The 13,149-nt window shown below is 48.1% G+C and overlaps 4 protein-coding genes across 4 annotated transcripts; 1 reads left to right on the top strand and 3 right to left on the bottom strand.

The window, feature by feature from the left end:
• Positions 1-422: 422 nt before the first annotated feature.
• Positions 423-4,525, bottom strand: N7516_010379 (tetratricopeptide repeat protein; the record flags this gene model as incomplete). Its single annotated transcript, XM_057223098.1, has 7 exons — positions 423-601; positions 656-932; positions 993-2,487; positions 3,404-3,579; positions 3,647-3,790; positions 3,901-4,107; positions 4,160-4,525. 7 exons carry the CDS (start codon positions 4,523-4,525, stop codon positions 423-425), a joined length of 2,844 nt encoding a protein of 947 aa, XP_057070319.1.
• Positions 4,526-4,897: 372 nt separating this feature from the next.
• Positions 4,898-8,089, top strand: N7516_010380 (putative AP-3 complex subunit delta; the record flags this gene model as incomplete). Its single annotated transcript, XM_057223099.1, has 6 exons — positions 4,898-4,914; positions 4,969-5,087; positions 5,142-5,338; positions 5,396-5,779; positions 5,850-6,078; positions 6,132-8,089. Coding segments are annotated over exons 1-6 (2,889 nt in total). The 5' UTR covers positions 4,898-4,912.
• Positions 8,090-8,381: 292 nt separating this feature from the next.
• N7516_010381 (RAMP4 family protein) lies at positions 8,382-8,742 on the bottom strand (the record flags this gene model as incomplete). The annotated part of the gene is made up of 3 exons (XM_057223100.1): positions 8,382-8,488; positions 8,548-8,677; positions 8,740-8,742. The coding sequence occupies 3 exons, from the start codon at positions 8,740-8,742 to the stop codon at positions 8,382-8,384; spliced, it is 240 nt and encodes a 79-aa protein (XP_057070321.1).
• A 746-nt stretch (positions 8,743-9,488) lies between these two features.
• Positions 9,489-13,138, bottom strand: N7516_010382 (SacI domain and endonuclease/exonuclease/phosphatase family protein; the record flags this gene model as incomplete). Its single annotated transcript, XM_057223101.1, has 7 exons — positions 9,489-9,916; positions 9,969-10,300; positions 10,349-10,458; positions 10,507-10,806; positions 10,869-12,507; positions 12,572-12,767; positions 12,826-13,138. The coding sequence occupies 7 exons, from the start codon at positions 13,136-13,138 to the stop codon at positions 9,489-9,491; spliced, it is 3,318 nt and encodes a 1,105-aa protein (XP_057070322.1).
• Between the last annotated feature and the right edge of the window lie 11 nt (positions 13,139-13,149).

Below are 13,149 nucleotides of genomic sequence, written 5' to 3' on the forward strand. Positions count from 1 at the left end.
GGCACCGAGCCTCTGCAATCCCTGCAAAGCTCTCGGGAGCACACTCCTAGTACCATTAGTCTTAACTAGTTAGCAGTTGTAGATAGTTCTCTTCCTCTCCTTTCGCTATACAGAGATTTCCAGTGCACTACTATTCCTCATCTGTAGTCCTACTACTTCTCTCTATCAATCTTGTATATGGCTAGATCGAGTGGCACTTCAACATAAATGGCAGGTTACGAAACATGTTTAAAATGGTATCAGTTCTAGGCGTAATCCAAAGTTGATGTCATATAACATACTACAGGCATTGATCATATTCGTCATCATTTTCGAAAGCGGTATTAGCAAAGCGATGTTCATGCCTTTCCATTGCCCAAAAGGTCCACGGGTAGGTATATTGGCCAAAAAGCGACCTGAAACCAATCCATTCTCACCCCAGACTACGCAGGGTGATCCGGCGGAAACCAAATTCTCATGGTGCGGGTGCTGGGGGAGGGGCATCGGGCTTTTTTTTCCACTTTAGGACCCCCTTTGCCCCCCCGGCGATTGGTGCCACCTAACATCCACATCGCGAAACTTCCGGGGACAACTGGTCCTCCGGCCTTGGCTTTCTTAGGGCCTAGAGAAAAGGTCAGCGCATGTCTCTGGGAGTGTTTCAAGGGGGTATTCTTACCGTCTGCTTTCTTTTTCGGCTCGGCAGGTGGATCGGCAGGTGGATCGGGAGGTTTTACCGGAGCAGGCTCTGGCGCAGGGGGAGGGTCTTCCTTTGGCTTTTCGGGAATTGGCCACATGTGCATAGTGATAGCCCAGTCAGGCTCGATTACAGTTTCCCAAACCTGTGGGAGGATAATGTCGCCATTCGGACCAATAAGATCGTAATGGCCCTCGGCCACATGGGGTCCAATGACTTCAATATGGAGGAAGGCCTGCCGGATGAGCTCCTCCATTCCCTGGAACCCAAAGTTAGAAATAAGAAAATCAGACCAACAGAGTGAGGCGAGTTGACATACCTGCCAGGTAGCACATAGTTCAAATGGAAAACTGAATTTCCTCCCAACAGCGTCCTTGAATTTGATAGGCTGCTTCTTCTCTGGGGGTGGCGGTGGTGGCGGCGGTTCGGCAGCTTTAGCAGCTGCTTCAGCAGCCTCTGCGGCCGCCTTGGCAGCTGCTTCATTAGCCGCGGCCGTTGCTGCCGCTGCTGCCTCAGAAGCGGCCGCGGCAGTGGCTTTCTCCGCCTCCTCCTTGGCCTTTGCGGCATCCTCCGCTGCCTTTTTTTCCGCATCTGCTCGAGCAAGCGCCGCAGCTTCCAGGGTAATTTTCCTATCATGCGCGGTCTGTGCATCCTGAGCTGCTTTCTCGGCAGCTGCGCGTTCAATGGCCTGTTTCTTTGCAAGCTCCTTCGCCTCGCGGTCTAGGCGGTCGTCCAGAATCAACTTCTCGAGCCTTGCAATTTGCTCATCCTTGGCAGTGTCGACTGGCGGAGGCGGCGGTGGAGGCGGCGGTGGAGGGGGCGCAGGTTCAGGTGCCGGAGCTGGAGCTGGGGCTGGAGCTGGGGCTGGGGCTGGAGCTGGAGCCGGTTCGGGAGCAGGTGTCGGGGGTGGGGGGGATTTAGGTTCGGGTTGCACTGGAGGAGAAGGCACTGGGGGATAGGGTGGCCAATAATGAGGAGGCATCATGCCCGGGATCGGTCCCCCGAAATAGCTGGGTTGATCTCGATAGAAACCAGTCTGACCGTAGGCCATCAATTCGTGGGGATATCCGGGGTAAGGGGAGTGTGCACCGTGTAGACCCATCGCGTGCGGCATTGGCGGTTGCATTGGAGGTTGCATTGGATTGTGCAGTTGAGGCGGCTGGCGAGGCGCATGCCGTGGATGAAGGTGGGGTTGGTCGGGCGGAAAACCCGGTTGGAATTGAGGTGGATATCCATAGGGCTGAGGGACACCGTAGGGGTTAGGTTGGCCCGGGTGAGGAATTCTCATGAGTTCCGATGTAATTGGGGGAGGATTGTGGTGGGCATAGGGGTTATGGCCCGGGGGAGGAGGAGGAGGAGGGTAAGGCGGGTAAGATGGACCAGAGGACTGGCTGGGGGCGTATCCAGGGGCAGGTGGCATAGGTTGTTGCCAATTCCTCCGATCATTTCGACCAAAATTGGGCGGGTACTCGTCGGCGGAATCGGCACTGTCGGGGGAATCTGGTGATTGTTGTCTTCGGCCTCGAGGGGCGAACGACTGATGTTCTGGAACCATCCGTCGCGATGTTGGGCGACGGCCCGAAGCGGAGCGTGAACCGTGGGGCGGACGACTGCGGTGCGAAGTTCTTGGTCGGGAGGCTGAATCAGATGGTTTCAATTCATCCGGATATGGCAAATGCGCCCACTCATCATAATCCTGGTACTCATGACTTTCTAATTCGGAAGACGTAGGGACATGCACACCAGACGAGCCCTCGTCGTCGGAGTAAGAGCGATCCGAACCATGGGGGTTTGGATCAATGGAGATGCTGAGCCTGGAAAGAGAAAGAGAGAGAGAGTAAGGGTGAGGAAGTTTCTTTAAAAGAAGGGGGAAGAGGGAGAAGGGGAATAAGGGGGGGAGGGGGGGAAGAAATAGAAAACATACGTCATAGAGACAATGAGAAAGCGTATATATATTTATATAAAGAGATAGATATATATATAAATATAACTGGTCCTCTCACTCTTTTCGCATGCGCGAAGTGAGGAGGGAATACCCAAGTAGAGGGTTGGAGAGAAGTTTGGAGGGAAAGAAAATAATCGCGGGGGGTTTGTTGCGCATGGACGATTTCTCTTCCCTTTTTTATTTTTCCTTCTCTCTTTTTCCCTTCTTCTTATTCTTCTTTTTCTTTTTAACCTCTTTGAATGGAGTAGGAAAAAAAGATAAAAGAGAAAGAAAAAAAAGGATAAAAGATCCAAAAAAAAAAAAAAAAAAAGAAATCAATATTCCTTTCTTAATAGAGATATATAGGAAGGATAGGAATAAGAAATGTAGGAGTATACAATATATAGTAAAAAAGAACCAAACAAACAAGACAAGGGGTATCTCACTCTATGCGAAGAAAAAGAAGAAAAGAACAAAAGTAGGAATTAAAAGATAGTTAGTTCTTGAAATATATAAATATATAAATACTATAAATATATATTTTATTAGGCCCATTGGGCATTTCTTTTGTGTGTGAATTTTCAATTTTTTTTTCCTTTTGACACATCTGCTGCCCAAACGAAAATGCCCAATTACTTATCTTCTCTCTATACAACATATATACTCCATACATTACTCCATACATTCTAATAGAACACTCTAGAATCAACATATTTGTTTTTCCTTTTCTTTTTCTATTAGGATTCTCGAATCAAAAGGCTTAGTTTTAAGCCGCCTGAATATTACTTCATTGCCGATTTAGTAACTCCTTGGCTGCAATCAGCTCACTTCGACTCGATGCCCAATGTTGGTCATCCATCGACCGTGACTCAACAATTTCGCCCAACTTGAGGAGCGCAAAGGCCTTCAATCGTTCTAGGGTCTTCTTAGGAAGTTGACCTGATACGCCTGCGTAATCATTGTCAAGCATCCGAGTTGAGGCCTACCGGGAGGGAAAGGAAAACCTGGGTTAGAACCGAATAAGTCAATACCATTATCTGTGGACTTACCAAAGTTAACCCATAGAATCCTCGTAGATAGTCGTCGCAAAGTTCAATGCTTCGACTGAAGTGTTGCACAGACCTCCCAAGGAGCCGGGATGCGTCCCCGTCGGAGGCGCAGATGTATAGCAGTTCACCGAGGCGGGAATGAATCTTACATTTTGATGTTAGTGACCCGTAATCCCAAGATAAAAATAAGTTTCCCTTCATTTTTTTTTTAGAAAAAAAAAAGAAAAAAGAGGGAAGGGTGCATGATTGCATACATTCCAAGAGTTAGGAGCGATGAGTAAAGCCTCCTCGAGGCTAAAAATGGCCTGGGAACCCAACCCCTGTGACTGATACAAGTCGGCTAGTTCACACCAGGCTTCGGCATCGGTAGGGATGGCATCGAGGAGTTGAATAAGACCGGAGATTGCGTCAGATGGTCGGTCGAGCGAGCGTAACAATGCTACCCGGCGCTTTAGGATGGGCTGTGTATATGGTTAGTCTGGCATCTCATACCCTAAGACCTGCAATACTGACCACATTCACTGGACTTTGTGACAGTGTGTTGTCGTATTCCTGCAGGCATTTTTCTAGTGCCGACTGATCCTTGGCGGTTGCCTCCTCGTATAGACCTCGAAGCCCCATAATCCTTTCATTAGACGGTCCAAACCGGAGGCTGAGGCGATTCAGGCAGGTATGTGCTGACTGGTCATCCCCCGTCCGAAGACAGGCTAACAGAAGCTGCTCTAATCGTGCATAGTAATCTGCAGTTTCGGAAGAATTAGAGGTCACCCCAGACCCGGATTCCTGGCCAAGGATTGCTGGTGCTTGTTGAGCAAGATGAAGAGCAGAGATCAGATCCGATCCGCTGATCTCACGGATATCAGCGACGGGACCTGCCATAATAATCAACTGTTAAGAATGATAGTACAGCTTTCAATTAAATTAGAAGAAAAAGAAAAAGAAAAAGAAAAGCAATCCGAGAGCAGGGGTAATCCAATTAAGACAGATGTTGAGAGAGAACAGAGTGCACCGGAGACCGGAGCTGCTTAATTGGCCACAGTCCCGTGATCCGATCTCTTATCGGGGGATCCCCCAAACGCCAACTCTCCACACCCCGCGGAGCTCGGGTTGCTTGCACTCACACTTTACATCTTTCGTTCTCATCCTAAACTATGGCTGATCTGATAACCCAATTTATAATGCACCTCCAGTCTTACTAGGGGGCTTCGTTATTATTATTATTATTCTCTTCGACTCGAGCGTGCGACCATTGATAGCTCCGACACGATGTGGCTATACCATGTTTCCTGTCCCAGATTGGCCAACGCTAATTTCTAGTATAGGTTCGAAAAATCACTTTATGACCTTATCAAAGGTCTTCGGGGTCATAAGGGAGGTGAAAATGAATACATTCAGAGCTCCTTGCGCGAATGCAAGGCCGAGATCAAAACACAAGACATGGGTACTAACTCCCACCTATTCATCCGGCAATGAACTCGATGCTGACCTTAAGTAGACAAAAAGGCTACAGCCCTCTTGAAGCTCATCTACCTTGAAATGTTTGGGTATGACATGTCATGGGCATCTTTTCACGTTCTCGAAGTCATGTCATCCGCCAAATACCTCCAGAAAAGAGTCGGGTACCTCGGAGCAGTACAGAGCTTTCGACCAGACACCGAAGTTTTGATGCTGGCAACCAACTTGCTGAAGAAGGTTTGTACTTTGCATGGCTTCAAATTCCCCGTAGTTGTTAATTAACGCTCTTCATAGGATATTGTCACCTCCAGTATTCCCAACATGTCACTTCCCCTGATTACTTTGCCGCACATTATTACACCTTCCTTAGCAATGTCTTTGCTTCCTGATTTACTCTCTCGACTTTCACACTCAAGCCCCGTGGTGCGCAAGAAAACGATTGTCTGCCTCTATAGGCTTGCTTTGGTGTATCCCGAAGCTCTGAAGTTGGCATGGCCCAAGATAAAAGACCATTTGATGGATGATCAAGAAGATGGGAGTGTCACTACTGCGGCCATCAACGTCGTTTGTGAGCTTGGTTGGCGACGACCTCATGACTTTCTCCCTCTGGCACCTCGATTCTTTGAGCTTCTGGTTGACAGCGGCAATAATTGGATGGCCATCAAAATCATCAAACTTGTCAGTCCCCTATGCCCCCAAACCCCATGGAACGAATGCCTGTCTTTTGAGCACCATCTGACTTTTCCAGTTTGCAACATTAACCCCGCTGGAGCCAAGGTTGACTCGCAAACTCTTGCGTCCATTGACGAACATTATTCAAACCACATCCGCAATGTCTTTGCTCTATGAGTGTATCAATGGCATCATTCAAGGGGGCATTTTGGATGGCGAAGAGAATCTCCAGGAAAGGGACGAAGTTGCCACTCTTTGTGTTGGGAAATTACGGGGTATGATAGTTATGGATAGTGATCCTAATCGTGAGTATCCTTCCATCACGTTTCAACGTGTGATCGCTGACCATCGAGGCCAGTCAAATATGTCGCACTTCTTGCATTGAACCGCATTGTTGCCACGCACCCAACGTTGGTTTCCATGCAGCAGGATGTTATCATGGATTGTCTGGATGATGCGGACGTTTCTATCCGATTGCAGGCATTAGAACTTGCTGTTGGAATTGTCAGCAGTGATTCTCTCCAGCCAGTCGTGAACCGTCTACTAGATCAGCTGCAACAAGCCTCTGTCCCTGCGGCTGAATTGGTTGGTTCGCCCGAAACCTCCGAAAGCCCCAAAGCCCCGACCTTATGGCCCAACGACTACCAGACTGAGGTTGTTCACCGGATCCTGGATCTTTGTTCTCAAAAGAACTACTCTGAAATGGTTGATTTTGAGTGGTATGTCGCTGTGTTAGTACAGTTGGTCGGACTGCTCCCACCGTCGGAGAGTGAAGACGATTGGGGTCATCCGAAAGAGCAAGAGGCTATACCCAATCTGAGGATGAACGCTGCGCTTCGAATAGGGACAGAGATTCGCAATGTTGCTGTGAGGGTGAAAGGTGTGCGCATGGAGGCCACAAGAGCAGCCGAGTCTCTCATGTTTGTGGACAACAGATCAACTTTTTTCCCTTCCAGTTCAACTATCGGCGATGGTGTTTTAGGCCCCGTCGCCTGGGTTGTCGGTGAATATGCTGAATATCTGCTGTCGCCTAATCGGACACTACTGTCATTGATTAACATCTCTAATGCGTCGCTTCCCTCCAGGACTCTTCCCCTCTTCTTGCAAGCCATTCCAAAGGTGTTTATTCAGGTTAGCCAGACCAGCCAACCAGGAGAGCTTTGGAAAAGTGAGATGTCGCTTTTACTTGCTCGAGTCGTTGAGTTCCTCGAGGCTTTGGCGGCCCATCCTGATTTGGATGTCCAAGAGCGAGCTATCGAGTTTTTAGAAGTTCTCCGCCTAGCAGCTGAGGCATTGACTTCCGATACACAAGAAATCCCATTTCTTCTCGCCTCGGTCATACCAAACCTATTTACAGGCCTCGAACTCAACCCTGTTGCGACCAGTGCACAGAGGAAGGTTGTCTTGCCGGATAGCCTTCGCCTAGAGGCACCCCTTAGCCACGATCTGCCAGGTCTTTTCCGCAACCTGGATAGCCCATCATCACACGAGTTGAAGTCTTGGGAAACGTCAGACTTCTATCATCTTCCTGAACTCTTGTCTCCCGACAAGCAGACTCATGACCCTGCCCCGGTTGATTTACAGCCCCATGCGTCATATCAAAATTTTACCGGTGCTCCGGTGGAATCCTCCACTGCAGCACAAAGAAGAATGCTCGAGCGTAGGGAGCGCTTCAAGGATGACCCCTTCTATATTGCTCCTTCCGGAGATTCGTCTGGCACGTCTACGCCATTCCATGAAGCTCTGAATACATCCAATGGCGAGGTCTTGGACATTGATTCCATCCCCATAGTTGACTTGAAGTTGGGAGATGAACAGCCCAGCCATGTTGATTTCGATCGCCAAAGAAGTCGTCGAGCCCCTGTGAGCAAATTGGTTGTTGCTGGCGATGAGACCTTTGAAACCCCAAACCTTTTGACAGACGCCTCCAGGTCCAAGGGTGCTAGTGATGATCATCCTACATATAAGCGCTCTTTACTCCAGGTTGACTCGAGCAGCCTAGGAAATTTGTCCCTCGCAAAAGGGCCATCTCCCCAATTTTCTGCAGATGAAGGGGACCCAGAAATGGCGCGAGCAATGCAACAAGTGGAGGAAGTACGGTTGCAGATGCAACGAGCATCGGAGCGAATCCAACTAGAGGGCATCCCGGCAGAAGGAACCCTAGTCAAGAAAAAGAAGAAGACAAAAAAGCACGTCGCTTCAGACCGAGATGTTGGCCCAGTGGTTGAAGACCCTACGGAGCCTGCGATGGGGAAGAAGAAGAAGAGGAAGAAGAAGACGACGCAGGAGTCAGAAAAGCTATCAGGCGAGAATTGAATATCTTCCAGGTCGGCGGAGTAAATCTTGCAACACGTGTGGTATTTGGCTCAAGCAGCAACAGTGAGATACAATCAAATAATACATATTCCAAATGAAAAGAAAACCGAAAAGAAGAGGTCTGTGACATGGAAATCATATTGATTTAAATTTCCTGGTCCATTGACCACTCGACGTAAGTGGGATCGGATAGGAGTATGAGGGATGATCGGTGTTGACTCGAAATATATCGGAAGGTTGAAAGCTAGGGGTATTTGGCGCAGTAGGGGGAATCATTCACTTCAAGTCCATTTTATCCTGTGATCCGGGTGAACCATGAGATCACGGTGGACCAGAGGTCAGGGACAATTCGTAGGAGCTCTAGGAGAAGACCACCACAAACAACAAAAGCGAGTAACACTGGGGAAATATTCAGCATATGGTTCAATTCAACAGTGTGAAGGTAGATAAATACATACCAACCCAGCTGGCTGAAAGGGGCGACTTTGTGTTCTTCTTCGGTTTAATTGTGGTTGGCGCCTTCCCTCTCTTCGCAGCCTCGGTCTTTGCGAAGCGGTCATTTGCTCGGCGTTGCTGTGGTGTTTGTGCCTGGTATGTGTTAATCATCATCCATGGCAACCTTGGAAGATTGCAACCTTTTTTGTACTTACCATGATATGTGTTTGTATTAGAGGAAAGATTTGAGGGAGAAAGATGGATGGGGAAGGGATGATTCAAGACGTGTGAATATGCGAATATGCCGGCAAAAAAAAAGGCCACGTTTGTTTTTTTGGAGGAGACACGTTACTGTTGGGGGAAGACCACCCCTGAAATTAAATGATTTCAATCCCTAGGCTAATCGCCTTATAGATGAACAGAGTATATAGATTTGTACCTAGATTTTAACTCAATGGATTCGATATTATCCTCTCATCATCCTGATATCCTTTTTGAGTAAAAAAAAAAAGAAAAAGAAAGAAAAGGTATAAACAAACCTAGAAATAGAGAAGAAAAAAAGCTTAGTCTGGTCTAATTTAGTCCCTCCACAAGGTACATATACCCTTCTGCACTCCTTGAATAAAAGATTGGATAGCTCTTTTGCTGCTATAGGAGAAATTATATACGTCGATGTCCATATGTAGTTATATGAGGTGATGATCTATACGGGGAATCCGAAGGCGGTGTGAAAGGTTGGGAGAGCAGGGCGGTCATGGATGACATCAGTGGACGTTGTCGTCCTTTAGTCATCTTTTAGTCATCCTCTAGTCATCCTCTAGTCACCTGGGCAGGTAAAAGAGTCAACTACAAAAGGTTGGCCACTGGTTTATTAAACATAATTTTTCAACATAATTTATAATATCGCTCTACACTAATAATCAATATCCAATACCTATAGCTCTGTACATCAATGGGCCCGTTATCATTGAAGAAGTGGCTTCCACTCGATCTGCTCCCTGGCCGAGTCACTGAGGAGATCTGTAGAGCCCATACCAGCAGGTACATTAATCCCTGGACTATCCTGCCCTGATGGGTGTCGACCGCTAGGTGATACTGTCCCGAGTTTCGCCTGAGAACTTAGGGATAGTGGTTTGCGAGGAACAGCCGGTCGAATTTTCCCCGTTTCAACTGTCTGGGGTGATAGAGACTGCGTAGGTGACTCAAAAGTGTCGCGTCGCGGAGGTAGAATGGGCTTCTTCCTCATATCTTGAACAGGGTCGGTGTTTCTGTTCTTTATCGAGTCTGGAATTGGTACCCAATCGACATCTGCAGAAAATGGATTGGATTTCCGTTGGGGATTGGGAATATACCCTTGCTTTGGTGGCTGTACTGTAGCTTTTACTGGTGCACCTGTCATGCGTTAGCAAAACCGACCATGATCCACAGCCCGAAACACACTCACCATTATCTAGCCACCATCGGCTTCGGTCAGAGCTTGCCGGTGGTAGCCCCGGCGCGATAGAGATATGTGATGGAAGTTCGTCATCGTCAAAGTCCAAAAGAGAGACAGAGTCTGCAAGAGAACTGTGATCATGGCCCTGTTTCTCCCCGTATATTGATCGCCTGAGACTTTCTTTCAACGCATGATCGACTATATCAATGTCACAATCAAAGGTTGCCCAGACTGGGCGGTGGTCAGACACTTTCAAATCCGCAATTTGGTAGTTTGTTTGCCGCAGATTGCTTCCTCTCCATAGGATTCGGTCACACCATGCAGGGATCCGCGCTTTCTCACTACCATGGGTTAGTTATCTCCTGGTTAGATCCACGGGGGTAACTTACGATGTATCATAGTTGTCTCTTCCCACGTCGTACTTATAAGTCGGCGGAAACTCAATTGGGCCTTCTGAATAGAACCGGAACACCCTGCCCGCTACCATCTGTAGATTCAACTGTTGTTGTTAGACCAACATCAGGTAATACAAATTTATTTGACTTACTTGATCGTTGTCGTATAGTCTTTGGTAGTCTCGCTGTAGAATTAGCTCTCTTACGCTTGGGTTGTCCAATCCAATTCGATAGTTGAAATCGCCCAACCAGATCACTGAGTCGTGATCAGCGATTGTCCGGTTCTTTTGAAACCTCAACCCTCGGTCGATGATCTCGTAGTCTCTGTTTCTCTCATCATAGTTCGCAAACCCGGCAGCAAGATGGGCGGTAACGAAGCAAATGCTCGTGTTGGAGAAGTCGAAGCGAACAGCACAGCCACCCTTGTTGCCAGCAATCCCAGAGAGGCCAGTCTGTGAATACCCGTTAGTTGAAACAACCCCTTAGAAAATCCAGAATGACTTGCCTTCTTCACACTGCCTTCAACATTTTTGATGTACTTCAGTGAATCCTCTTTCACATAGAGCAAAACGGCAGCGCCAACTAGTTGGCCACTCCTCAGGTGCACGTATTTTCCAGTCCCCTTGATCTTTGAATGGCTGTTTAAACAATCGTAAACCGCTCTTTCCCAGACCTTGCGGGTACTGGGGTCGGTAGACATAATTTGTTGCGGACTCAGGGCGACGATTTCCTGGAATCCAACAACAAAGATTGCAGGATCTTCATCGGGCTCATCCGACTCCGGGAAAAGCCACGGAGTGAGATCGGTACCTGGGCCTTCATCACGTCCATTCACATTGAAAGTGCCCACCCAGAACCGGACTCGTTTGCGCGAAGAATATTCTGGACTTCGGCGGTTCAGTTCCTCCACCACCAAATCATTGATTGGATCGTAGAGGTATACAGGGAGTTGATTTGTTAATCTCCCCAGGAGAAGATCAATCGTCCGCTGTCTGGCTTTGTCTGTAAAATTGTTGACATAAAGTCGAGTGGCACTCTTCCGTGCGTCTGCAAGTGCCCCCGCAAGTGACATTTTTCCGTGTCGAGTGAAAGAGGATTTAAGAGCGCCAGTCCCGGCATATATTTTGGAAAGAGCATCACCATTGTCGGCCCAAATGGTCGAATGCCGAACCTGCATGTCCGAGCTGAGCCTGCCACCTTGCTGCGATAAAAAGGACTCCAAGGCCATCATACTGATTATGGTCTGGACGAGGTTTGTTCTGTCCAGGCAATCCAGGCAATTGGTCCGAAAAGCACCCTCTTGCTGTAAAATTATTGAAGAGTTGTTCGTTTCATCATCTTTGTCGTAGGGAGCTTTGTTGGGACGACGTGAATCTTCCGACAAAAAAAAGGAAAACTCATCTAACGAGTTAATAAGCTCGTGTTTGATCTGGGAGCTGGCCTCGTATCCCGAAGGACCTCGGGTCTCAGCAAGGAAATCATATTCGGTAATTCGCAAAAGGCTCCGACGTGGAGAAGTCCCATCGCCTTCTTTCTGTCGGGTGGAGCTCTTGTTGATGTGCTGTCGAAACTTGGACGACAACTCTGCTTCCCCGGGCTTCAGCTCACTTAGCAGATTCACCACATGTACTGCACCATACTCCATCTCCAGGGATTCAAAGTGCTTGTTGAATGCGTGCTGTGTTGCGTCGCTTGACCGCGTGACCTCGATCTTTTGCTGGCCCGGGATGAGGCCAGGAGCTTGTTCCCAGAAAATAGGCACCGAGCCTCGGACTTGTGCATATGAAAATACAATGCCCGGTGAAATCCACAAGACCGTCTCTGTTTCCACGAAATTGGCGACATTCCCATCATCATCAATGCCTCTCGAGTTAAACCTCGTACCAGCACGCCGAGAAGATTGCCGGGATATGATTGTCAACATGGAAGGGAAGTTCGTCCGCACATGAGGCAGAATTGAGACCGTTGCTGGTACTTTGAGTGTACTCGCAAATCCACGGATAACACAGGTTAACATCTGCGATTCATCTAATTTGGCCTTATCGGAAGGTGGCAAGTGACTCCGGAACAAGAGAAGCGGACTGATCATGTAAGAATTCCACAGCATATCTTCATCGAGAGTGTCTATGTCGAATGCCACAGGTTTGTTGGCCCTTGCAATATGGTTAGTTAAAAGAGATCGGCCAGTAAAGAGCAAGGAGCTAATTAGTAGCTTACCGGTTTTGTAGGCGATCTGTGAGGTTGAAATCGAGACTGTAATAGAAACTTCCATCTCCAAGGAGCTTCTTCAACGCCAGAAAAGGATGGTCAGTTACCACATCCTTCCCATCCGTGCTAAGTCCCTCTTCGGCGGCGAATTCAGACCCAGTCTCATGGTCTAGGCCGTATTCATATTCTGAACGATTGAGACAATCTAATATCATTAGCAAGAATTCGACATAGAAAAGGTTGCATAGGAAACATGAACGTACAGAAGCCTACGTTGTCAATTCTTGACACGGTTTCTCCAGGTCTCACGGTGGCAGCTTGCGAGGAGCTGGTGACGACACAGACAAACACATCTTCATTGAGAGTAACAAGGCCAAGGGTACCGTATCCATATCCTAATGGCCTATAGCCTTTCAGGTCCACTGCCTCTAAGTCCGCGAACTCAACTTGACAGCGTGGGCTATCCTTCGCACTGGTATCTGTTGATGTGTAGTGGAACACTAGGACATGTTCTGATGAGACCAGTGCAATTGTACGTTGAGGTTGATCTCGACAGAGAACCCGGAGATTCGACATGATGCGAGAGA

Source organism: Penicillium verrucosum (assembly GCF_028828655.1).
Source record: "Penicillium verrucosum strain IBT 35672 chromosome Unknown utg000004l_segment0_segment0, whole genome shotgun sequence".
Taxonomy (NCBI): domain Eukaryota; kingdom Fungi; phylum Ascomycota; class Eurotiomycetes; order Eurotiales; family Aspergillaceae; genus Penicillium; species Penicillium verrucosum.